At 48.2% G+C, this 26,815-nt stretch overlaps 2 protein-coding genes and 2 pseudogenes across 2 annotated transcripts; 3 read left to right on the top strand and 1 right to left on the bottom strand.

The window, feature by feature from the left end:
* Nucleotides 1-8,392: 8,392 nt before the first annotated feature.
* Nucleotides 8,393-9,803, top strand: LOC125541053 (uncharacterized). The gene is made up of 3 exons (XM_087540900.1): nucleotides 8,393-9,265; nucleotides 9,344-9,424; nucleotides 9,495-9,803. The coding sequence occupies exons 1-3, from the start codon at nucleotides 8,393-8,395 to the stop codon at nucleotides 9,801-9,803; spliced, it is 1,263 nt and encodes a 420-aa protein (XP_087397026.1).
* Nucleotides 9,804-10,346: 543 nt separating this feature from the next.
* Nucleotides 10,347-11,446, bottom strand: LOC147983888 (uncharacterized; annotated as a pseudogene).
* Nucleotides 11,447-11,645: 199 nt separating this feature from the next.
* On the top strand, nucleotides 11,646-13,202 carry LOC125535069 (putative pectinesterase 66; annotated as a pseudogene).
* A 4,553-nt stretch (nucleotides 13,203-17,755) lies between these two features.
* LOC125541052 (putative pectinesterase 66) lies at nucleotides 17,756-18,991 on the top strand. Its single transcript, XM_048704543.2, has 2 exons — nucleotides 17,756-18,014; nucleotides 18,096-18,991. Exons 1-2 carry the CDS (start codon nucleotides 17,800-17,802, stop codon nucleotides 18,883-18,885), a joined length of 1,005 nt encoding a protein of 334 aa, XP_048560500.2. The 5' UTR covers nucleotides 17,756-17,799; the 3' UTR covers nucleotides 18,886-18,991.
* The last annotated feature ends 7,824 nt before the right edge of the window (nucleotides 18,992-26,815 follow it).

Genomic DNA, 26,815 nt, shown 5'->3' on the forward strand with positions numbered 1-26,815 from the left:
GGGTGAATAGCTGCTTCTTTTTAATCGGTGCAGCCCCCTTGGGCTCAAGGGCGTCGGTGCTAGTGGGCTGTGCCACCGCGGCCGCCCTGAAAACAAGCTGGAGCACCTGCAGCGCATCCCTCATGTCTCCTGACACGGTGAGGACGCTGCTGCTCCCAGGCATCTTCATGAGGTTGTACGTCGGGTGAGTTGCTGCCATGAACCGAGCCAAGGTCAGATAGACGAGGATGGCGTTGTAGGGGAGGCCAATGGGGGCGATGTCGAAGTTGATCAGCTCCGTGCGGAAGTTGTCGTAGGTGCCGAAGGTCACTGGGAGGCGGATCTGTCCCAAGGAGGCGGTGGAACCGGCTCCGACGCTCGAGAAAGGCCTGCTAGGTTGGAGCCACTCCAGCGACATGTGGAGGAGGCTGAAGGCCTCCACCGAGAGCACGTTGAGGCCGGCACCACCATCGATGATGGTCCTGGTGACGTCCACTTGGCAGATGGTGGGGCTGCAAAGCATCGGGAGCGCGCCCGAACCGATGGGGTTGAAGGGGTGGCCCTCGAGTCGAAGGTTAGATCAGCCTCGGGCGCCACCCAGTCCGGGGGGGCTTCTCGGCGCTTGGTGGAGGTGCTGATCCGGCGGGTGAACGGCTTGACGTGATGGCTCGAGGGTGGTGCCTGGAAGCCACCCAGGAGAGCTGCGACGACGGGCGGCGCTGGTGTGGCGAAACGGGCGAGGAAGAGGTCGCACAGCTCCTGCCAGGAGGTGACAGAGGCCGTCGGCAGGTGGAGGAGCCACGCGCGCGGGACGCCGGTGAGGGCCATGGGTAACCAGTTGGCCATCACCCGGTCGTCGCCCCCGGCTCTGAGGACGGCCTCCTCGTACGCCAGTAGGAAAATCATCGGGTTTGTCACGCCGTTGTAGCACAGCGGCATCTCGGGCTTGAACTCGTGCGGCCACTGCACCTGTCGCAAGGTGGGGGCCAAGGCCCGGAGCCCCCTAGCCCAGTGTCGGCATCCGTTGCTGGAGTGGGCGGCGCGTTGTCCGTCATGAGGGCGGGATGCGATGTTGGGGGAGAGCGGGTCGTCAGGAGGGAGAACTCCGGCGCACCCCCTACCTAGCGCGCCAAATGTCAGGTTTTGGGTTCCGGCAGACCCTTGAGGTTCGAACACTGGGGTGCGCGCGGAGATCTCTCCCCTACCGATCTACGTCCAATCTCCTCGCGTGATCTAAGCTGAAAACAACGAACAACACAAGGGACACGAGATTTATACTGGTTCAGGCCACCCTTATGGTGTAATAACCTACTCCAGTGTGTGGTGTGGTGGATTACCTCAGGGGATGATGATGGACAGTATAAGGGAAGAACAACCTCGCGAGAGGTGTTCTTGAGCTGGTGCGATGAACTGCTTGGGTGAGTTCAGTCGTCCCTCCCTCTCTCTGCTAGGACTCTATCAGATCTCTAGATGTCTCTCCGTCCCCCCCCCCCCTACTCTGTGGTGGCTAGCTCTATTTATAGAGGCTCCGGGCCTCTCCCCAAATAATGAGCGGGAAGGGCACCAACAATTGGCCATTTTGAAGGGGAACATCTAGTACAAGTTATCCTGACCAAATGTGGTCTTCGGCTGCCAAAAGTACTGGTGATGACGCCGCCTTGGGCTCCACGGTGACCTCCGTCCTGCTGCTCTGCTGGTTTTGGTCTCGTTGCACCGGAATGACAACCTTTGCCCGATGCCTTGGCATGTGCTTTCCCCCTTTGCACCAAAGGGGAAATAAGGACACTGCGCAGGCCGACGCCCGCCTAGCGCCCGCCTGGTCTCGATCATCATGGCTTGCGTCACGGGCTCCTCGCGAGGTATCCCTGCCTTGATCTCTCCGCCTCCTCGCGAGCCTGCCTGATGAGGCTGTCTCTGAGAAAGCTTTCTGTCATCCGCCCTGTGAGACTCGGCCCCTCGCGAGGGTCTTGAGCTTGAGCTGATGAAGACGGGCCACGCTGGCCCCCCACTTGAGTCACACCGCAGGCCACAGGCATGCAAGTCTGCGGACCCCCGTTTCCAGAACGCCGACAAAAAGTTTCACTATAAAACACATCTTCTTACTATACACGTTTCATCACTGTCACCAAGCCTCTTATGATGATTGGTGTCTCGACCACCATCAGCCGAACTACACCATCATCGGCATGTCTCAACTCCAATGTACGTCCATCTCCCCTGACGTGATATTAAGCCCTTCAAGACAAGCTAGAGCATAACTACACGTGGCGAAGGAAGGGCGAGTATATCCACAGGTTACGCTTGTCGTTCCAATATCATGATGATAGGGAACCTGTCTTTCAGATGTCTGTATGGGAAAAATGTAAGTCTGCCCAACAATTGATAGTGGGGTGTTTTTTTAGTTCAAGCCTTTGATTGAAATCAAGATCCGTTGTGATCAATCAAAACCACCCACCATATCGCTTGTCTTTATTTTTTGTGTGTGTGTGAAAAGGATCCAGAGCTATTATCAAAGTTCATAAGGAGTACTAAACACCTCAAACATAATGCATATTTTTTCAGAAGTTAAAGTTTGATTTAATCTATCGAGAAAAATATACATCTAAAATACCAAATAATTATCGCAAGATACACTGTGAAATATATTATTATATCGCATTCATTTGGTATTATTGATGTTGATAATTTTCTCTATCATGTCGGTCATACTTTATTGTAAATAAATTCTATGGACACTTCATTTTCGAAAGGAGGGAGTACAGAACATCGCATTGTTTATAGAGTTATCAATACATATATTCTTACCCCCGCAAAAAAAACATATATACTTACAAGGTAAAAATTAACAACTGCCAACACGATATATGGCCACAATTTAACATGCATCATAATGAAGACGTAACCACTTGCTCATTTATGCAAGATCTTGGTTTCTTTCTACAAAAATCTCTCTAAAAGATTCTAGAAAAAATATTTAAAGATACTGCAAAGAGTCAAAAAGGGTTATATAAATTGGCCGCGCGGGCGGCAGCATTCGGTCGTCGTTGGCGGACGGCGGCGGCTTCTGCGGCGGTCAGTGCGCGCGATCTGGTGCCTCCCCTCCTCCCCTGTTCGGCGCGCGGGCCAGCCTGGTCGGGCCGCTTCTGTACAGGAGGCGCTGCTGGTGGCGGGGATCTAGTTCGGGCGAAATCCCTGGCCAGCCATGACCGGCCGCGCCGACGGCGATGCCTGAGGGCGCCGTTGCCCTCCTTGGAGGCGTCGGTATGGACTGATCTCCTCACTTCATCTACCCCTAGGTCTCCCGGGCGAAAGCCCTAACTTTGTTTGGCGGTGGTGGCGCCGCTTTGGGAACCTTGGGGTTGGGTGGCGCTTGTGGGTGGTGGGCGATGGCGGTGGTGCGGCCCAATCCTAGCATGGATTTACGTCTGTTGCTTGGAGATGGACTCACGTAGGTGGAGGTCGTCGTCTGGTGTCATGGTAGCGTCAATGGCGGAAGACCTGCCAATGCTCGCGTAGGTGGAGGTCGTCGTTTGGCGCCGTGGTGGCGTCGATGACGGAGGACCTGTCAAGGTTCTCACCTCAATTTGCTCTGAAGATGGACCAGTGAAAGATGGCGGCGACGACACATGTGAGTGCATCAGACCGGTTTGAGCCCCGGACCCAGCAGATGGCTCGGTCGGGGCCTCCGGCTTTATATGTTAGGCTTAGGTGAGAGGTCTGGGTATGTGGCCCAGCTTGCGCCCCTTCATCATTTGAATAGGAGTAGCGGCAGATGTTGTCAAAATGGCGGATTCAGACATTTTATCGTTCTATTTTGTAAAGTCCTCGAGAATAATCAATAAAATGACCGCGTGCATCTCTCATATGCAGAGACCGAGGGTTGTCCTTCTTTTCTAAAAAAATAAATTGTATGGATGAATCGAGTTTTCTATAGAGCAAAACGGCCAAGATATACGTGTGCGTGGGAGAAATGGGGTGCCAATGTGTTGTTAGTCTGGTGGTGCTCGTGGTCAGAGTATCTGCGGCCGTTCGGCTCTCAGGAAGCTCAAAAAAAGCCGCCTGTACGAACCGGCGCTTGCTTGGTATATGGGGACGATTGTGTTTTCAGTCGACGCCCCCTGGCCGCAGCTAAAATTGCGCGAACTCGGCGTTAATTTCATACAAATTTGTACAAATTCGGTGAAATTTTATTGAAATTTGTATAAAAAACAGATAAAACATGCAAACTACGCTTAGCCCTGCTGCGCCGCGGCCACCGCCCGCCATCTACGTGCCGAGAAGCCTGTAGAAGCGGCTGTAGTCGCCGCCGCCGTCGTCGTCGTCGTCGTCGCGCACCCCGACGGAGCCGCGGCCATCCCTACTGCACCCCTGGCCAGGATAGCCGACGCATGGTGGGGGGTTGGACGGCCCGGCCTCGTCCTCCTCGTCGCCGTCGAGGACGATGACGCCACCCTTCTCGCGTCCGTGGCACTGGGCCTGGAGCTCCACGTATGCCCGGCGTTGGCAGAGTACCTACTCGCGGACGTAGTCCTCCCTCGCCCACTTGAGGGCGGCCTCGTCGTCGGGGGCCGCCATGTCCGCGTGCTCCGGCTTCACGGGGGGCAGCCCCGGCTCGGGCTTCGGCCGGACCAGGCGGAGGGAGCGCGGGGAGGGGCGGGCACCCTCGTTGATGACGAGGGCATCGCTGCGGGTGCGACGCCGGAGCGACGTCTCCTCCGGCTCCGGCTTGACGGGGCGGAGCGCCAGCGAGCCGGAGCCCGACAACGAGGACGTCCCGGCACCATTCGCCTCGGCGTCCAGGAGCAGCCCCGATGGCGAGAGAATGACGGCCGCGGCGGGTACTCAAGGCGCGGCGTGTTGCTGGTCTCGATGTAGTCGAGGACGGCCTCGAGGGTACGGCCGGGCACGCCCCACCACTCACGCCGCCCGTCGACGTTGAGGCGTCCGCGGGGGATGATGCCGTTGCAGGAGGCAATCTGGTCTTCGCGGCGGCGCTCGAAGTACATCGTCCACAACGTGTGGCTGTCGGCGGCGTACCTCGACTCGTTTCGCTGCGCCTCCGTCAGCGACGAGCGGATGCGGGTGACCTCGGCCCGCCGTGCAGCCCCTTCGGGCACCGGTGGCATCGGGACGCCGCCGACGCTCAACTTCCACGACCGCGACACACGCATGTCCGGGGGCGCCGGATAGTGGGCCTCGTAGAGGAGGTGCGCGTCCGGCTCTTGGAGATGGCGGCGGCCGAAGCCGTTCGCCGCCGCGCCATCACCTGGGAACCTCTCAGCCATTGCTCGTCGGCGGGAAGGGGCAAGTGTGTTTGCTTTGTGTGGCGATGCAAGGCGACGTGTGGCAGCTGTGGCATTCACCGGCGGGGAGATCGGCTTTTATAGCCGCAACGGAGCGGCGGGAGCCTGCATGTCGGGCGATGTGTGGCGGGAACGGGAGGGACGCTCGTCGGTGACGTCTTCATTGTGCTGCCTATGAGGTATCAATGGAGGAAAAAGGCACTGGCGGTCACAGAATTTGTCATTCGGGTGCACTTAAGTCACACTACTCGCAAACCGGAAAAACCCGTCACGGAACTTGCATTGCGGGTGCATCTAGGTCACATTGGCCATCTGGACCGGCCAGCCGCCCGGTTTTCTCTGTTTCTTTGGTCACGCGAGGCGCACGTGACCTGAGTTTCTTTGCACAAAAGCCCCTATTCTCTTTGCGAATCAAGTCGTGACAACGCAGCCTCATTTGCCTAGAGTTTTTTTAGTAGAAGATGGGGGAAACGACTGGCGGCGGCGCTGCGGGCACGCCGAGCTCGTCGGCGGCAAGGGGACAAGCGGCGTCGATGGAGCTTCCGATGTTGAGGACGGAAGGGCATGGAGGCCCGATGTACGGTGAGTCCTCAGACCCCCCCCTCCCCCACCGCTCCTCCCCCCAATTAGCTAGGGTTTTCTGCCGCCACGATTGAGGATGATTGACACTCCCTCCAAGTTCTTATCAATATGTTAGTTTGTGAATGATCAATAGTTAGTTCCTGCTCTTATTTTGTAGTATTAGGCCCTTAGGTTTCTTGGGCTCACTGCTAGGGTTTTTGAATTTTGCTTCCGCTCATCGTCTATTTTGCAATGTAGGGTCTGATTCACCAAAATTCAGTATAGAGCTGCATCATGGTGGTTTCTTCATGGGGAAAGGAAATAAATTGGCATATTTGGATGAGAAATTATCATTGTTTGATAACCTTGACAGGAACACTTTCTGCAATGATATGATTGACTATATGCTTCAGCAGTTAAACTATGCAGTTGATCAGCTAGAAAATGTGTTGTGGTGCCCACCTGGTAAAATAGTAGCTAATCTGGTCCCAATTGACTTTGAATTAGACTGTCTCAAGATGGCAAGAGCTTCTGTGCATTCTAAGGTCCTTGTTTTATTTGTGAATCATGTGAAAAGAAGTGAGGAAGATGACATTGCTTATAGGGCTGGGCCTGAACTGCCTCGAGTAATACTTAGCCCTATAAGCAAAGATAAATTGAGGCACATGAAATCATAGAGCACAGAAGGTATTGTAGATAATGCTGAAAATTCAGGAAAAATGCCAGATTCAAGTACTGTAGAGGATCCTGAAAATTCAGAAATTTCAGATAACTCAGAAGATTCAGAAGAGGACTGGGAATGTGATTCAGAGACTGATCCTACTTGGTATGATAGTGATTATGCAATGGATGAAGATGATGATTTGTATGACAAGAATGTAGATGATGCTGTGAAGGATGCATTGTTTGAGAAGGGGAAGCAAATAGGAGCTGAGTACAGACATGTTCCAGGCACAGATGATGTCACTGAAGATGACTTAAAGCTCCCAGAAGAGGAAGATTTGGAGAAAATGCACAAGAGTGACTCTGATGATGAGGAGTACAAGAAGAAGAAAAAGAAAGAGAAACCCATATACAAGTTCAAAACATTTAACCCATTTGTTGACATGGAAAATCCTCAATTCAAACTAGGGATGGTCTTTGATTCAGTTGAGCTAGTGAGGAAAGCAGTAGCACCTTATGCAGTGAAGAATAGAGTGCAAATCAAGAAAAAGAGAAACAACAAGCAGAGGTTTGAGGCAATATGTTCAGAGGGATGCCCTTGGAAACTGGTGGCTGTGGCAGATAACAGGACACAATCCTTTCTTGTGAAGACATTTGTTGGAGAGCACAACTGTGAGAAGGTCTGGGATGTGAAAGAACTGATAGCCCCCTATCTGGCAAAGAATTATGTAGAGAAGTTCAGAGAGAATGACAAGATGTCATTGTCTACATTTGGAAGGAAAGTGAGGAAGAAATATAACATGGAAGTAAGTAGGCACAAACTTGGGAGAGCTAGGAAAGCAGCATTGGAAGTGGTGCATGGGGATGAGGTGAAGCAATATACACTTCTCTGGAAATATGCACAGGAATTGAGAACTAGCAACCCAGGATCTTCTTTCTATCTGAACCTAGAGCATGGATTGTTTAGCACATGTTACTTTAGTCTTGCAGCTTGCAAGATAGGGTGGCTCAAGGGTTGCAGGCCCATTATATGCCTTGATGGCACATTTATAAAGACAAAATATGGTGGTCAGTTGCTAACTGCAGTAGGTATAGATGGGAATGATTCTATCTATCCAATTGCAATGGCACTGGTGGAGACAGAGTGCCATGCATCATGGTCTTGGTTCCTAGCTACACTAAAGCAAGATCTTAATATTCTAAACACAAGCAATTTCAGCATTATGAGTGATAAACAGAAGGGAGAAATTTGTAGCCATTTCTTTTAATTAACTTCACTGCATTTGTAATAATTTCTACAACTAAACTACACTGCTGCTGTAGCTATTTCTATAACTGTACTTTTCTGCACTTTTCTATAACTGAACATTTCTGCAATTAGGGGCTCATCAAAGCTGTACAGGAGCATTTCCATGACTCTGAGCACAGGTTTTGTGTTAGACACCTATACCAAAACCTACATGCAGTACACAAGGGAGAGACTATCAGGCAGCAACTCTGGGCTTGTGCCAAATCTACCACACCAACTATTTTTGAGCAGAATATGGAGAAGCTAAGTCAAGACAATCCCGAGGCATATAAATGGTTGGAGGAGAAGCCACCAAATCAATGGTCAAGGGCATATTTTGATGTATTTCCAAAATGTGATATTCTTCTTAACAATACATGTGAAGTCTTCAACAGGTAACAATACATGTGAATTTTAATGCAATTTCTTTTACTGAATTTTAATGCAATTTCTTTTACTGAATTTTAATGCAATTTCTTTTACTGAATTTTAATGCAATTTCTTTTATTGAATTTTAATGCAATTTCTTTTACTGAATTTTAATGCAATTTCTTTTACTGCATACAGGTACATCTTAGAGGCCAGAGAGCTACTAGTCATGTCTATGTTTGAGAGAATAAAATCTCAGATCATGCATAGCCACATGACAAAGAAAAAAGAAGCTCTACAGAAATGGTCAGGGAATATAACTCCCCAAATTAGAGACAAGCTTAGGAAGAATGTGGAGTTGTCAGCAAACTGCCACCCAGAAGAATCAGGCATGGGTGTCTTTGGAGTTTTGTCAAATGAGAAAACCTACATAGTGGAGCTGAACATGCACACCTGTACTTGCAGAAGATGGCAGTTGACTGGAATTCCATGTAGCCATGCATGTGCTTGTTGGAGACACGAAAGAATAAGGCCTGAGACTATGGTGTCTTCTTGTTACTCAGTGCAGACATATCTATGTGCTTATGGAGTCCAGGTGTATCCAACTAGAGACAAAGATGAGTGGGCTCCACTTAATGTTGTACCTATATTGCCACCACACTATGAGAAAAGAGCTGGGAGGAGGAGGAAGAATAGAAGGCAACAACCAGAGGAGAGTGAGGATGGCACTAAACTCAGCAGGCATGGTGCTATTATGCATTGTGGGTATTGCAAAGCAGCTGGGCATAACAGGAGTGGATGCTCACAACTGAAAGCTGCTGTACTAAGAGAAGTTGTAGAGGAGGAGGAGGAACAGGTACAAAATGAGCAATCAGCTGTAGAGCAACCTAGTGAGAGGACAGAGCAACCTAATGAGAGGAGCACAGCTAAAGATCAACCTACTGACCCACAACCTAGAGCACAGAGTTCCAGGGGTAGGAAGAGAAAGCCAACTGACAAAATGAGAGAACGGGTAGAAGAAATCATGGGAAAGGCAAAAAAGAAGAAGTCCAAAATGGTTGTTGATGCCAATGGAGATGCTGACTACCCAGTGATCCTAACTGTAAGTACATTATTCTTTACTTGAAACATGTCAAGGAAAACAAGTTACAATACCTGACAATATATATTTGTTTCTTAGCACATCCAACAGAGATGTCTGAATCCACAATTGGACCCAACACAACAAAAAGATAGCATGGTGCACATTCTGTCACATGAGGTATTTAAAATATATTTCTGTTTTTTCTTCCAGTTTTACTGCAATTTCATTCCCTGATGACTGTATGCAGGGACCTGCAAAAGGAATTCCTGTTTTTAGGGTGCACCAAATACCAGATGAATCTGCCTTTGTAGCACAGCATAGAGCCAACTTACCTGCTGCCACATTTGTTGCACAACCAGCACAAGGCCCCCCACAAGGTAGCGGAAGAGGAGCAAGAGGAGCAAGAGGTTCTGGAACAGCAAGCAAAAGTAGAGGTGCTGCACCAGCAGGTAGAAGCAGAGGAGCAAGAGGTGTTTCACCAGCAGCCAGAGGAGGAAGAAGTGTTGCACCAGCAACCAGAGGAGGAAGAGGTGCAGCAAAGAGAACTTCAACATGAGCAAGGGGGAAGAACAAAGAAAACAACTAAAACAAGGGGAATGGAGTGGCTCCTGTTTGGTGAAGGATCAAGCAGAAATGCTCCAGCAGATGAACAGGAGAAAACAGAATTCCAATCTACACAAGGAGCTCCAGCAACTCCTCTAGCAGATGAAGAGTGAAATGCTTTTATTTTTTTATGTTGTAGAACTATGGTACTTAAGACTGCAACATCTTTTGTGATGGCCTTTTGGTACAAAACTTAAACTTGTTAGCCCTATGTAATGGTATGTTCGTATGTTGCTACAAAACTGAAACTTCCAACACTTCTTTCTTGCAGTGAATTTGCTACAGTTTAGTTATGAATGTATATACAGGCAAAGTTTAGCCCATTTTCATAATGGAGATGCAACAGAACACTGATTCTTAACATATAAGATCTCCTACAATAACACAAATGACAGCTCGTACAGTACGAACTCTTACACAAACAAGTTCAGAACAGAACACACACTTTGAACTCCAACTCCTGCATATCCAACACTACATCTGCACTTCTTTGCGCTTAAGCATTACCATATGGTCCAGGTCCAGTACCATCTATCTTGCCGCGCCAGGTTGTGAAAGTGTGCTTGCGGCTGAGATCTGCGTCTTCGTCGGGGAGTAACTCCTCAGCCAACCCTTCAGTTAGCAATGGGCCACGGTCGATGACCTCCTTGACATGCATGGTCACTGGAAAATCAATGGTGCCACGATCAGTTGGAGAGTTCGGGCACGGCGGTGAATGAGCACTCTCGTCATCGGAGTCCGGCGTCCATGGTTGCAGAGGAGGAGCCGGAACAGAGATAGTGAGCACCTTCGGAACGGCACTAGGATTGCGTAGCCATGCCGTGCAAGGCAGCACCCACTTGTCAGTAGCCGGGATCATGTCGATGAGCTCACCGTCGACACCGGCGAGCACCAGGTTGACGGTATCCGGGTCCCAGGCCTCTTCCGGGAGCCCCTCCAAGCTCAGCGTCGTCTTGTACTCCAGCTTCAACGGCCTACCACGCGACAAACTTGACCAACGTTGAAAACTAATTCTGCTGCCGCTGCAACGCACCTGCTCCGACGCGAGCACCACACGAGTGCAATCCTCTAGCGAGTCAAACCGCACGAAAAAGTGGAATGGTGGGCTGGTCACCTCCACCTTCATGGCTGCCGGCCTGATGGCACAATGAGACACCATCGCCGCGGCGAGTGCCTCCAGTGTCACCAGGCTCCGCGGCTGTCCAATGATGGTGGCATACAGCGCTCTCCCGTGGAATGCCTGCTCTAGCGCCACCATGCCAGTAGTGCGAGCGATGAGAACGCGGCCTCGCGCGGGGCGCAAATCCAGCTCACCGCGCTGCCACACCTCCTGAGGAAGACACACGAGTCCGGGATGCGAGACCATCCCATGACCGGCGCGGACGACCTCGCTGGAAGGACAGCGCCGCCACTACCTCCGGCGACGACGGCGCGGCTACACAGTGCCACGCTCTCCTCGCTGACGCCGGCGCTGGCCACACTGCCTGCCACAGCGACGGCGGCGCGACTACTTCCGACAGGAGAGCTACCTCTGCTCCACACAGAAGGGACGCCGCCACAACTCTCGGTCTCGCTGCCATCAACGCCGCCACCCATATCGCCGGCTAGGGATTTGGTTTTCGATTTGGGGAACTAGGGTTCTTATTCTGGATCGAGAAGGGGAACGGGGAAAGGGCATGTTTTATAAAACATCATTTTTGCATTATGACCCTCGTAATAAACTACTAGGGGCTTCTGTGCAAAGAAACAGAGAAAACCGGGCGGTTGGCCGGTCTAGATGGCCAATGTGACCTAGATGCACCCGCAATGCAAGTTCCGTGACGGGTTTTTCCGGTTTGCAAGTAGTGTGACTTAAGTGCACCCGCTTGACAAGTTCTCTGACCGCCAGTGCCTTTTACTCGGCACGGCAGCATTGGCATTGATTCCCGCGGGAACCGAAGCAATGAGGACGACAAAGCGGCGTCGCGCTAACTCGTCGGGCCCACCCCCGTTCGCGCCAAAAAAGCGTTGTCCGACGCCCCCCAGCGCACCGGGTTCGTTCTGGATCCGCCGGCGCCAGTTTCGACCCAAATCGGCGAAAACCAGACTTCTAGGACACGACTGGGCCGGTTTTTTTACCGCCGACGTTGTAAAAATGCCAGGGAGAGGGGGGGGGGGGGGGGGGGAGGGAGGGGGTTGTTAGGGGCGCGGCTGGAGATCCTCTCATGCTCTGCATTGCTGCTGCTCCGGTGGCGGGCGTTGAGCTCTGCGTGGGCGCCAGTGTCAAAGACCATCGCCATGGACAAGAAAGGGAGAGGGGATTTCAGAAGCGTGCAGCCGGCGGTGGACTCCGTGCCGGACGGCAACCGGGAGTGGGTCAAGATCCACGTCCGGGCAGGGCACTACAAGTTTGACCTTGCCACAAAATTCCATATTGCATTTTTGTAGTACCCCTTTCAAGATCTGGTCGGTAAAGCAAGTAAGTTGATGTTTGCATGCATGCAGGGAGAAGGTGACCATACCAAAGGAGAAGGGCTACATCTTGCTCGAAGGGGAGGGCCACTCGAGCACGGAGATCTACTACGACGGCAGCAACAACGGCACAGTTCACGACCTGCTGATGCGCGGCGGCACCATGGGCGCCAATGCGGCAGGGACGTTTGAGAGTGCCACCTTCACGGCTTCCCCGTCCTCGCCAACGACTTCGTAGCGAGGGGCATCTCCTTCATGAACTCACGCAACGGTTTCGACAAGCGCAATGTGACCCAGGCGGTGGTGGTGCTAGTCAGCGGCGACCGGAGCGCCTTCTACGGCTGTGCCTTCGCCGGCTTCTAGGATACGCTGTGCGACTACACTGGTCGGCACTACTTCCACGGCTGCTTCATCAAGGGCGCTGTCGACTTCATCTTCGGTTTCGAACAGTCCATCTATGACGGCTGTACCGTTGTGTCCAACGTGCCCATGTCGCACAGCCGGCAGCCAGGGTGGGTGACGGCGCACGCCAGGCTAGGCGCCGGCAGCCTCGGCGGGCTGGTGTTCAAGGGCGGCGAGATCAAGGGGACTGGCCGTCAGTACCTCGGCCACGCGTGGAACAAGTATGCCACTGTTGTCTTTTACCACGTGAACTCATGATTAAAACTACAAAAAATAAAAACAGTAGAATGATCTATAATTTTAGAACAAGACGACAGTACGTCGGTCACACGTGGAACAAGTATGCCCCGACACAGTGTTTGCGGAGGTTCGTAGCACCGGGCCGGGGTCAGACATGGCCCTGAGAATGCCGTGGGAGATACATCTGACCAAGGCGGAGGTGAAGAGGTTCATGGACATCAGCTTCATCGATGACGGTTGGCTAGCCAAGCAGCCATAGCCGGGGATCGGATCAACAGTAATTGCAAACATTTTTCTTTGGCAAACATGCAAGCTTTATTATGTTGTCACAATATTTACAGGATAAAGAGAATATCACTGTGTTATCCTAACCCCCAACCCCTAAAGCCAAAGCATGTTTTGCAAGATTATGAGCCACGACATTCGGGATTCGAAACTCATGATTAAAACTACAAGAAATAAAAACAGTAGAACGATCTATAATTTCGTGCGCAAGCACCAAAATGTTCATAGCTTCCCTCCTTGATGGCTTCAATAACCACCTTGCAACCCGATGCTACAAAGCTCCTCTGAATATAGAGATCATCTGCAAGCGCCAAAGCTTCTCTCACTGCCAAAGTCTCGAGTGTTGTAGGATCTTCAATGCTACTGAACACAACTGCCGATGCTGCCAAGAAGGTGCCACTCTGATCACGACACACTGCCCCAAATGCGCCGAAATGCCTGACCCTTGACACTGCAACATCAACATTTATCAGACCTAGAGAGGTCCCTGTCTTCTTGTTCCCTGCTCACTTGTGTGTGCAAATGGCACAAAAAGTGTGAAAAGTGGGAAAACTGTGTGCCCTCCCTTCTCAAATTTAATTGAAGTTCTCCTTTGATTTAAGTCAAATTTCTTCAGATCTGGCAAAGTCTTTAAATTATAACAGACATGTTCATATATTATTCATATTTTTTGTGAGTTTAAACAAAACTTTTTATAGTTTTGGAAAGATAAGATTATTTACAAGACTATGTTGGTTTATATTTTTTACTGAAGGAGAGAAATAGAAAAAGGAAAAAAAACAAATCTTTATTGGGTTGGCCTTAGTTGCTTTATCATGCCATGTCGGGTGGTAGTCCGCTACAATTTCCTCAAAAAAAAATCATTACACAAATGGGCCCCCGAGTCCACATTTGATATGTGTGAGATGGAAATCTAAAAACCTTCACAAATTTAGGCCAATTTATGACAGTGTCTGAGAATGTAACTGAAAATCCATGATGGATTAATATATTTCTTGTAGTGGTCAACATTAGAGGTTGTTTGTACTTATCTTACAAAGACAATTGATTATATATTCTTAATACTAGGAGGTTTGTTTGAGTTGTTTAGAGTGAGATGGCGCACTTTAAACCACATAATTTTGGTGACACTCTAAACAAATTTAGAACATGTACATATATTTTAGTATTTGAGATGTTTTTTGTAGGCCTGTCTCGGTCATCGAGACGTGCAACCTGTTACTCAGACTTGATCACGTCAGTCGCCATATAAAATGTGCATTCCTGAACTACAAACTTGTCTTACTATAGCTTAATCACGTCAACTTGATCTCATCGCTGGAACTTTCTCGTATCACTTTAACGAGTTCACACCAAGGGAAGGCTAGTGTTAGTTGATAGCATGGCCATAAATACCAGAGAGCGCAGGACTGTGGTGGCTGACAGATAGGAGAAGCTATAGTGGCAAAAGATGGTTGGAATCAAGTAAGAGCATGGAACTATTCACAAAAAAAGGGAGAACATGGAACTGAATGCTAGAAGCAAACAAAAGGCATGATGAGATCAGACAAACTAGAGAAAGATGTACCCCATATGGAAAATAACATCTGCATATATGAAGCAATAATAAGGGATGATAGGGCCAAACATACTAGAGAAAGATGGCCCTCGTGTGAAACAATGACATGTACAGGTCTAAGCACCCCATTATTTGTGTTGTGTCTCATGTGGGACTGACATAACACTATCATACAACATGATCTAGTCCCTTCAACCAAAACACATTCTCTCAGTGAACAACCACAAATGCATCCTCTCGTAACCATGCATTTTAATTCTTAAAACATGTCAATTTCATATTCTCCTCCCACTTCTCTTCCTCTTCCTTCCACTTTAGATCCAGAGTTGTCGTCACCACCATATATATGTTCTCCCCGCGATCACAAATATGCATTCACTCCCCCTTTGTCTCATCATGCTTCGTCACTGCAATTGATGTCATGAAAGCAGTACGACACTTGCTGTGTCTTAATTACCACCTACCTTACACACTTTTTTGCAACCCTCTAAGGTTGGGGTCATTGGAGATCCAATCATTTTATGTCTCCAACAAGCATCGAGATTGCTCTGGTTTGATCGCAGGATACTGGTTTGCTAGTCGTGTATCCCTTGTGCCTCTGTCTGGATTTACAAGTTAGTGATGCCCCACTCCCCTTGTTCCCTAAGATGAAGACAAGTAGCTACACCATGACAAGTGCGTCCGGGGATGAAGACAATGTGCATGTTTGACGGTGAATCCGCCGTGTCCGACGAGATCAGAAATGGCTCGAGAACGAATGGGCTAGTTAGTAAATCTATTTCTCATACGGTGTCCTTTTTGTAAAATGAGGGGCCTAGCAAGTAAATCTTTATTTATTCGGGGTCCGTATTATAGTTGTCCCATAATAAAGTTTGTTATTCAATCCAGTTGCTGGGTCCTTCAGGACCCATTCCTATGTTGGAAAACCCCAAGCCACCAGATTGAGCTCCTACTACAATGTCATACTGCACCATGCGGCATTATCAAGACAAGTTAGATTGTACCTACATTCGGAGGGAGGAACGGAGCACCTCCGTTCCTAAATATTTATCTTTTTAGAGATTTCAAATGTACTACCACATGTGGATGTATAGAGACATATTTTAGAGTGTTGATTCACTCATTTTGCTCCGTATGTAGTCACTTGTTGAAATCTCTAGAAAGACAAATATTTAGTAATAGAGGGAGTAGTATGAAGAGTTATTTATCCAAAACCACCACACTTGGGGCTAGGGTATAATAACTTGGTACCACATTTGAACTAGGGCACAAAAAACCAACGAAAATGAGCCTAATACGTAATGCGGAGCACTGATACTAGAATTTGGTCGTGAAAACAGCGAAACCGACAGGTAGGGCCCACTGTCAGGCTAACGTGATGAAGACCAAAAACTTTGACCGACTGATGTGGTAAATGAGACGCGGGCCCCACCTATCAATGACTAAACGGTTGTGGTCTTCACAACAATTTTTCTATGAGGCATTCCATCGAGCAGCTTCTGTGCATTCATCTTCTGGTCGCTGAGGAAGGCACATCACGCCATGGGCACGCCGGAACAGTAACCAGAGGAACGGCGGGCCCGACGCCTCCATCAAGGCCGCGAGCTTGCGCAGCTCTTCCTGTACTCCTACCAAGGGGGTGACCACCTTGCCGAGTTGGCATACACGGCGGCGCGGGCAGGGTGTCGATCGACCCAAGCCGTGGCCACGCGGGGAAGGAGCGAGAGCTCACCTTGATCACATGTGTGTGCTCGGACACAAGGAGGTACCACTCGAGCGACATCCTTGTCAGCGGCAGCGGCCGACGGAGCATGGCGGGGCGGCGAAGACGGCTCAGCGATGCGCAGCTTGTCAACGTTTGTAGTGGAGGCATCGGGAGGATGTGCCGAAGCCCAATGACCGGATGCAAGGCGCAGAGGTTCGCCGGAGCGGGAGATGGAGGCCCGTTGGTGAGTGGTCGGAGGTGGAGAAGACGAGCACAGCGCGGCCGATTCTGGACGTCCCAATCGTATTGCTCTGGTAGGGTTGGTCAGGGAGGCCTTCCAGAGCTCCTAGACAAGGTGGTGGAGCTCGTGGTGTTCTCTGGCCACGAGAATGATGGCCGCCAGCGACCGGGTAACGGGGACGAGTTGCTCCTTGTGCATGCTAGGGAGGCGGGTGGCTGCTAAGCGGTCTGGGTCTCCTCCATGACCAACGCTGCTAGCTAGCTTAAGGAGGTGGCGAGCAGGGAAGGAGGGCACACCGCCGGCCGGAGCAAGTTGCGCACAAGCCCGCCGTGCAGCTACAGGAAAAGACCGGCGCCTAAGGGAGGAAGATAATAAACAGACTCATTGACATGTGGGACCCACGCCTCCTCTGCCACGTCATTTGCCACATCAGTCGGTCAAAGTTTTTGGTCTTCGCCACGTCAGCTTGACAGTGGGCCCTACCTGTCGGTTTCACTGTTTTCGCGACCAAATTCGAGCATCAGTGCTCCATGTTACGTATTAGGCTCATTTTTGATGTTTTTTTGTGCCCTGATTCAAATTTGGTACCAAGTTGTTACCCTAGCCTCAAGTGCGGTGGTTTTGCGTAAATAACTCTAGTATGAAAGAAGAAGAAATATCCATCCAGCAAGTGGTAGCTTGATTTTTTCTTTGAAACCTTCATTTCTAAATGGAGCTGCTTCGAGATCAATCGAAACCACCCATTTCTCACCATATTGCCATGACTTTTGTTAATAAAATGCCACCATGTTTATACTTTATACAATAATTAATAGATATATTCCCATATCGTAAAAATAAATTAATACCTGCCAGCACAGAAAATTATACAGTAATGTTTCCCTTTTTTTTGCATGGAGTTTTCCTTTCATACTACTCATTTAGAGGTAGTACATTAAGGCGTATATAATCACCAGCGAAACGGTGAAAAAAGGGCTGTATTAATACGTACGGGATTCGTATGCGCCTGGTGGGATCGATTACTGTCCTCCACATAGCAAAACGACCAAGATACGTGAGTAGGAACAATGGAGTGCCACCGTACTGTTAGTTCGGTCGTGCTCGTGCTCGTGCTGCTGCTCCGGTGGCCGGCGTTGAGCTTTGCGTCGGTGCCGGTGTCGAGGACCATCACCGTGGACAGTAAAGGGGGAGGAGATTTCAGGAGCATTCAGTCGGCGGTGAACCACGTCCCGGACGGCAACCGCGAGTGGGTCAGGATCCACGTCCGGGCAGGGGGCTACAGGTACGTCTTGCTACACAGTTCGGTATTGCTTCAAGATGTGGTAAGCAAGTATGGTTATGATGGTATACGTGGTGCATGCAGGGAGAAGGTGACCATCCCAAAGGAGAAAGGCTACATCTTGCTCGAAGGGGAGGGCCACTCGAGCACGGAGATCTACTTCGACGACCACGCCCACGGCGGCGCCGATGCGATGCTGACGCACGAGACCGCCACCTTCAGTGTCTACGCGGACGACTTCGTTGCCCGGGACGTCGCCTTCACCAACACGCACAACCGCGTCAACAAGAGCCACGTCACCCAAGCGCTCGCGGCGCTGGTCGGCGGTGACCGAATCGCCTTCCACCGCTGCGCCTTCAACGGCTTCGAGGACACGCTCTGCGACAACACCGGCCGGCACTACTTCCGTGAATGCTTCATCAAGGGCGGCGTCGACTTCATCTTCGGCTACGCCCGGTCCATCTACGACGGCTGCACCCTTGTGTCCAACATACCCTCGCGGTACGGCCGCCACCGTGCCGGGTGGGTGACGGCGCATGCCAGGCGCCACGCCGGCGACCCCGGCGGTTTTGTGTTCAAGGGCGGGGAGCTCCGAGGCACCGGGCGCCAGTACCTCGGACGCGCGTGGAACAAATACGCCACGGTCGTCTACTACCACGTGAACATGTCCAACATCGTCGTCCCGCAGGGGTGGGCTCCCTGGTACGCCGGCAACGATACTAACGATGTCCTGTTCGCAGAGGTTGGGTGCACCGGCCCCGGGTCAGACATGGCCGGGAGAGTGTCATGGGAGAAGCATCTCAGCGAGGCAGAGGTGAAGAAGTTCGTGGACATGAGCTTCATCGACGACGGTTGGCTAAGCAAGCAACCATAGCCCGGGATCGATCGGATCACGAGTAGCTGGCTGCACACATATAGCATAGGAAATAGCAGGATGAATTGCGAGCTTACACTCATTTCACCTTGCGCGCGGTCTAGAGAGGAAGGGGCCGGGCCTTCTTTTTTTTTCACAGGAAAAGGACTTTATTTCTCAAACAATAGAAAGGTTATTCACAGTAAGGTGAGAAATAAAATCCGGGATTGAACAATCCCCAACTTTTGAAGATCTACTACTATGGAAAAAATTTGCAATGCTATCCGCTACTCAATTACCTTCACAAGAAAATTTTATAACTTCAAACACGGACAAGTTGAGCACCAGTTCTTTGCATTCCAAAACCACAGCCTTTCCGCTACAAAATACTCTTCCTGATTTAGTGGATCGGCAGCAACCAAACTATCAGATTCGATGATTAGTGAGCTGCACCCAATCTTCGCTGCCATGTAGTAGCCATTGCGAATAGCCATTATTTCCGCCATATCCACAGAAGGGACATGCGGTATAAAGCATGAGGCTACCATGGCAAACTAAGCCATGGTCATCGCGAGCTACTGCACCCGTACCTCCCATCATATTTTCCGCACAAAAGGATACATCCACATTAATTTTAACTATCCCTCTCTTTGATTTTTGCCACATGTGATCACGTTTCAGCACTGGTCGGTTAGGAGTTGCAGCACGGACAAAGTTTGTTGCTAGAGCTTTGATGGACATTGCCGTTCGGTCTGGTTGACAGAATGTTTCACCTTTGATAGACTGTCATCACTGCTACTAGATAAACCAGCTACCAACTGCAATAAGTTCAGCCATTGGTAGATCACTTATACAGTTTTATCGTCTCATAAGGCGGGTCATAGTGGAGTGTAAGAGTATATAGACTAGTAACATGTATATGTTACTAGTCTATGTTACTACCTTTATAGTGGGTAGTGTCATATCTCTACTCCTAATGTCTGAGTTGTTAGTCTCGCCTCACTCCGGTTAATTCTTTCCCACCGTTTTTTTATCCCACCAACACATTTAAATTGGATTTTACCCATGATCTATTTAAACCGATTTTATCTGCCAATAAGATCAATTTTTGTTGCATTTGGTAACTTTTATATGGAAAAGAATAAATCATGATCAATTTTAATTAATTTCTGCAGATCAAATCTGTACTACTAAAACAGAATCTCTACTTTTATATGAAAAAAATCTTCCTCGTACTACCCCACGCAAAAATAGATTGAAGGAAACATCCACCCTCGACTCATATGATCTCCACCTCCACCCGGACTTTCCGCTTCCCCAGACATGACCCATCTGCACCCCGTCTCCCGTGTCCAATTCCTAATGTCTCTCCACTCACTCCGGTTAATTCTTTCCACTGTCTTTTATCCCACCAACACATTTAAACCAGATTTACCCACGATCTATTTAAACCGATTTTATCTACCAATAAGATCAATTTTCAGTGCATTTGGTAACTTTTATATGGAAAAGAATAAATCATGAGCAACTTTAACTAATTTCTGAAGATCAAATCTGTACTACTAAAAAAGAATCTCTACTTTTATATACTCCCTACGTTCCTAAATACTTGTCTTTCTAGGCATATCAATGAGTGACTACATACGGAGCAAAATAAGTGAATCTACACTCTAAAATATGTCTACATACATCCGTATGTAGTACTTCCACGATCTCCACCTCCACCCAGACTATCCGCTTCCCCGGACACGACCCATCCGCACCCCGTCTGCCACGCCCACCCAGCGCCTGTCCATAGGACGACGCACTCTCCGACGACCCCCCGACACCTCCTCTTCCGTGGGAGTGACTCCCTCTACGCCCATCTATTATGTGCCGCCCAGCCCGTGGACCTTTCGCCATGGCCGCAGGGTACGCATGGTCTGGACCGGCACTGCACCCCAACGGTGCAGGCAGCGAAGAAGGTCTAGGAGGAGAGGCATGGCTGCGCAGGTCAAGGAGGAGGAGGAGGAGGGCTCAGCGTAGTGTGCGCTTGCCAGAATACCCATGTCGATGGGCGCCACCGCTTTCGTTGGCGGGGTCAATTTCGTCGCGCCCCATCGCCCCCAAATCCCAACCACCTCGATGTCGATCCTGTGTCTATCCCCAAAGAAATCGCTGCAGTCGGCCTCCTCCTTCCTCGCTCGCTTGGAGCAATCCGACGTCTCATTCTGTCCTCTCACCCACGACCACTCACTTCCACGCCGCCGACCCCTGCTCCGTCTCCTCCCGCCACCCCCTTGCCCCGAGACGTCTTCCGCTGCAGATAGAGGAGTCGACAAGTTCACCGAGACCCATGGCCCGACTACACTTGTCGGAGCCATCAAGAGGGACTAAGCAAGCCGACCCGCATGACGTGCTTATAGCATCTCACCGGTAGCTGCGGTGAAGGCGCGTGCCGCTGAGCAGACCAACAACCCGGACTTCAGGACGTGATGTCAAAGGTGCGTTGATCTTGATCTCTCATTTGTTTTTGTGATTCTCCTGCCCGTGCGTGTAGCACCTGATGCTCCCGCATTCCAGAAATTTTGATAAATTGTGCTATTCTTATCTTCTTCCAGTAGCACACCGTGTGATCCTCTACCTCTTAAATGTTTAGTGGGATCTTCCTTGCCTTGTCTTTGACACAGCCATGATTGATTGGGCGTTTTGACTTCGGAGTTGTGTCGTGAGATTATTTTGGTGCAGATTGTAATTTAGGTGGAGGAATGATTTTCAGATCAAGTGGAGCATTTTTTTTGTTCGACAGAAATATATGCCCTGGGTCTGATAGCAGATTGATTAAAACCATTGTAAAAACACACATTGAGAATTGTTGGATCAATAATTATTTCCTGCAAATTGAAATAAAAAATCCTTAATAGTTATGAACCTGGAAAAGGTTTACTTCTTTCTTTTATTAATATATTTTATCATGTTTTTGGATAAAATGTTTGGAAACATGTTTGCGTTAGCTGTAATGGTAACAAGTTGTGAAGTTACACCTACATGTAATAGGTGGATCATTTGTCCCTCTAACAAACAGGGTCATATCAGATAATCCTTGGTTAAGATATATATATAAAGCACTAGCAGATATAAAATTCTAAAAACATTGTTTAACCTGGTCGGTGCCTTTGGCAGATGACAATACATGCACGTAGCAAACCTTACTTTCCATGAGATGGATTGAATCTTATGGTAGACTAACTACCCAAAGCTAGCCGGTGGCTTGAATGATTGATTAGCAACACATGCGTAAATGAAAGCTGATTGGATAGCCCTAGTAGGCAACATGTGTATTGTTCATATTTCTTCTACTCACGGTGGTTACAAACTATGTTTATATTTTTTCAACTCACGGTAGTTACAAACTATGTTTATATTTCTTCAACCCGCGGTGATTAGAAGCTAGGAGCTACTGATAAGGAGATTCTCTGGTTGAGAATAGAAGGACGAGCATGTCGCCTTCGACCATTAGACTGTCATGCACAAGGAGTTCCGCAAGATGGCCAAGGCTGTGAAGAACCATGTATTAGCATTTGAACAACCTTATCATTCTTTCTGTTCGTTGTGATGCTAGGTGTTTTGATTAAGTACCCTAAATGATAACTGGTTTCGGAAATGTGTATTGTGATGTACCCCAACATGTAAGAACCACCCCTCTGCTTGCATCGAAAGGTGGAACATAACAGTTTTTTAATTTTCAGCAGGGACTGTGTTATGAATTCTGCAGGCGCTATGCCATTAATCAACTTGGAAGTCACATATTACGTACACTGCCCATTGGGTGAGGTCAGTAGAGTAAGACCTTCCCTCAGTTTCTACCTACCAGTTCCTTATATTTTCCTTAACTCATTGCCAGTTCCTCAGATGCTATGCGTTTTCTGATTTTGCACCCCCCCCCCCCCCCCCCCAATTTTTTTTTTAGGTTGTAAGCTTTGACTCCCCAATTAATTAGTCTCGAAGAACTCGTTCCCAGTAGATACCAACTTAGATACATGGAATACACTGGTCTTCTTTATTTATGGTTTGTATATACATTTTCCACATTTTCCTCAGAGCATGTAATACTTTCTCATAAGTGTTACTTCAACCAAATTTGCCTGTCACTGTAAATATGAGATTATCTTATAGTTTGACACTTTCATGCTTTCTGGTTCTGCGTTATATATCCACTTCTCAAGTGTTCTTGAAGCTACAAGTAGCATATTTTGATAAGGTCCAGTATACATGGGTCTATGATATTTATTGTATTAACTTCAACTCAAATGTATGTTTTTTTCATAGTCTAAGAAATTTTGATAGGGTCCAGTACCCATCCTCTTCCTCACGGCATGGGTGCTCGTCACCTCCATCGCCTTGCGTGTAGGTCGATCTCGAACAGGCCACGCACCACGCTCCAAATCATCAAGGTTTCTTACTATTTACTGGCCTTGAATTGGTGCTGCTTTGGACCACCTTCTTGATTGGTTCGTGCGCGTGTGGGTTTTGTTAGTCTTTTGCGACATGAGAGGAGCATAGACTAGGAGACCATGTGCAGCAGACATTGCTGCGCTGGATGACATTGTGCGGACGGCATGAGAGGACTGTATCGATTCATTGATGGGTGCAAAGGACTTTCATAGTAAGAAGATGCTAACCTTTTGACAGGAAAAACATAAACAAAAAGGAAATGACAATTCTAAGATTTCTTTAGTATTTCTGTGTAGCAGGAGGTTCCAAAGTAACGGGCACTGCTAAATCAGATTACATACTGTTCAGAAAGAAAACACATTCATCTTCATTTTAGAGATTTGATAAAGTAAGCATAATTTAGAATCCAAGACAAAGTACCAACTATCGTTTTACCGAATACAACTACGTGTGGTTTCTTGTTTTACTCAGCAATCACCGGTGACAATTACGATGTGTTTTTCGCCATTCATGTTATATCTTTAATTTTATCATGATATATGCGAGTACATGTCAAGGGGTTTGCAGAAAGTAAGAAAACTAGGAGACAAGCCCGAGTCACCTTATTAGGTGCTGATGGAGGAGACGCAATGAGGTGAAAGAGATACATAGAAGGTGATGATTGGAGAGACATAATGGTGAAAGAGATGTGATGGACATAGAAGAGTAAAGCCACGAGGATAGAGATATGTGTTACACATAGAAGGAGGAAGCGAGGACATCGATCCACACTTCCGAAGACATAGATAAGAACAACAAGATATCACACTTCACACATCGACCAACCAACGGCACAACATATCATCCTCACTTGCATTGTACCTATGAAGACTAAAATGAAACACTTAGTTGGATGCATTTATCTGATATTGTTCTATGGCAACGCACGAGCATTCTGCTAGAGAGGATGTAGACATAATCATATATTATATTATTAGTAGTATGTACATGTTCCTAAATAATTTTTCTTACTCAGTCATGATCTTAGATTCAACATGATATCTAAAGCTCCGGGTGAAGGCAGATATTCAGATGCCGACAACACTTTTTGATGGGGGGGGGGAGGGGGTGAGATGCGGCAAACGCCCGACGTTTGGGTGTCTGGGAGAGCATGAGACAACTGGCTATGCGAAAAGAGAGTTAGAAGAGTGGCTATCTTTTTCTTATTTATTATCTTCAGTGAAAAAAGAAAGGATCGGCTATTTATGTGATGACATAAATGTCACATAACCTAACAAGTCATTTATAGATAAAAGACCAAAAAGTTATGTATAAATGAGCCTAGAATTTTATAGCTCATGAAATGCTCAACAACATACATCATATTTTTTTTCGTCATAAGGCAGAACATTTAACTTTATGTTACAACATGAAAATGGCTTAGGAGACATCGGATCTGCCTTATTGGACGGGGGGAGGGGGAGGTCATGGGCGGCGCATGCCTCCTTCCTTTGATGGCGGGGGCGGATCGACACAAACATGTGGGGAGGGGATTGGGGCGGAGAGCAGGGCAGTTGGCGGGGAACTCCTCTTTGGCGTTCCATGGGGAAGTATGATGTGAAGAAGAGATGGCGCAACGAAGAAGGTGAGATGGGAGTCATCCATTTTTAAAGGAGAGGGCTAAAGCAAGAAACGTCCAGCTACGACGAGAAATTGAGGGAAGGGAAGGGTTCGACAGAAAAGGGAAGGGTGCCTTGTGGGTGGAGTTTTTGTGTTGGGCCTGCGTGTTGAAGATAACATGGCGGATAGTCCGTACAACCACATTTCTCCCCAACACATGTTCTGAATTTGGGGTAGCCCGGACTATCCAGACGGTTGAATTTTGAGGAGCCAGCTGGGCGCGCGTACATGCCCGGACGTACGAGGGAGAAATGATCTTTGATCTTGGAGACAATCTTACTCGCTTGTTTGATTCATTTATATCCATTGTCCCTTTTAAGAAAATGCATTATAGCCCGTAGCAACGCACGGGCATTCTACTAGTACTAGATGAGTCTCGCGCATTGCCGAGGAACAACCGTATATCTCTACGCGTAAAATCATCGTTTTCATAGAACTAAAAAAACTCTATAACTGCATGACAATGTGGTAGCCAAACTAAAAAAACTCCCATCATCAAGCAAGTGTGGGAAATATAGATCATCCCACGTAAGAAAAGGAGATCAGCCAACTCCTACTGCATAATGGGATTATATTTTGTTTTTGACGTGTTGATGGGATTTAAAGCTCAGTCACTTGCATGCTACCGGTGCATGCTTGCATGCGGGGACATGTTTATGAGATTTAAAACCCACTCACATGCATGCGACCGTAAGTTTCTGCATGTTTGCATGCGGCTTAGTGCGGAGCCTCTCAAAGTCTAGATCAGACGGCTAATATGTACTGATTTAGTTTATCTAACGGCTGCATTAATTTTGATGATGTGGCTCAAGGAGAAGGTAGAGAATTCCTATTAGTGGGGGCTAGCTATTTAGATATAGTAGATATGTGGTAACATAGATTTGTTCAATTATTACTTTGTAGACTCATTTTGCATCAGAAAACGCTATGTGATGGAAACATATTATGTTATTCTATTTACCTCTCTCCTTATTAAGGGTTGGTTTGGTTGGCATCCTCGTCATGTCGCTACAAGAAATATGTCAACTTGTGACCATCACTATTGGTCACTGAATGCTCATTGTTTTCCATTTGTGACCTTTTTGTGGCAAAAACAGATGGTCGAAAGCTGGCCGTCGTAAACTGAAATTAACGACCTTTCTTCTGAAATAGTTGTAGACGTTTATGACCAAAAAAAGGTCGTACATTTAACGGCCAATTATTTTGGTCATTAGCAATCCTCTCACACCACGTCAGATCCACCGTGGCAAGCTGACGTGGCAGAATTACAACCAAATGAAAAGGTCGTAAAATAGAATCAGCCCGGTCCATTTCGGCAGTCTACATGGGCCAAGCCCAATAATTCAGCCCATTTAATGTTTTTTCTCTATTTATTTTGCTTATCTGCATGGTCCTGGCCGAATAATTTGGCCTTTTTATTTTCTGGGAATGGAGCCTTTTTCTAATGAATTTTTTAGTCCACTATTGTTTTGGGCCACAGCTTTTAGTCTGGTTCTAATTTGGGCCATGGCCTTTTTATTTTCTGGGATGCAACCTTTTATAAACTTTTTTCTTATAGTCAACTCTTCTTTAGGCCCAAGCCTTTTTAGTCGAATTCTTGTTTGGGCCTCGGCCTTTTTAGAGCCCAGATTCATATTTTGCATAACTTTAGAAAATGCATAACTATAAACAACAAGGCCCAGGTTCACAAGTGATTCACAAGCCCGGGTTCAAACAACAAGATCCACATAACTTCACAGAAAATAAACACAAGTGCTCCCAGGTTCAAACAACACATGTTCACAGGTTCACAAGTGCAAAATGCAACAAACTGCACAGGTTCACAGGTTCACAACAAGATCTAAAGAGAGCCATCAAA

Source organism: Triticum urartu, chromosome 2A (assembly GCF_056163025.1).
Source record: "Triticum urartu cultivar PI428250 chromosome 2A, HENAU_Tu73, whole genome shotgun sequence".
Classification (NCBI taxonomy): Eukaryota; Viridiplantae; Streptophyta; class Magnoliopsida; order Poales; family Poaceae; genus Triticum; species Triticum urartu.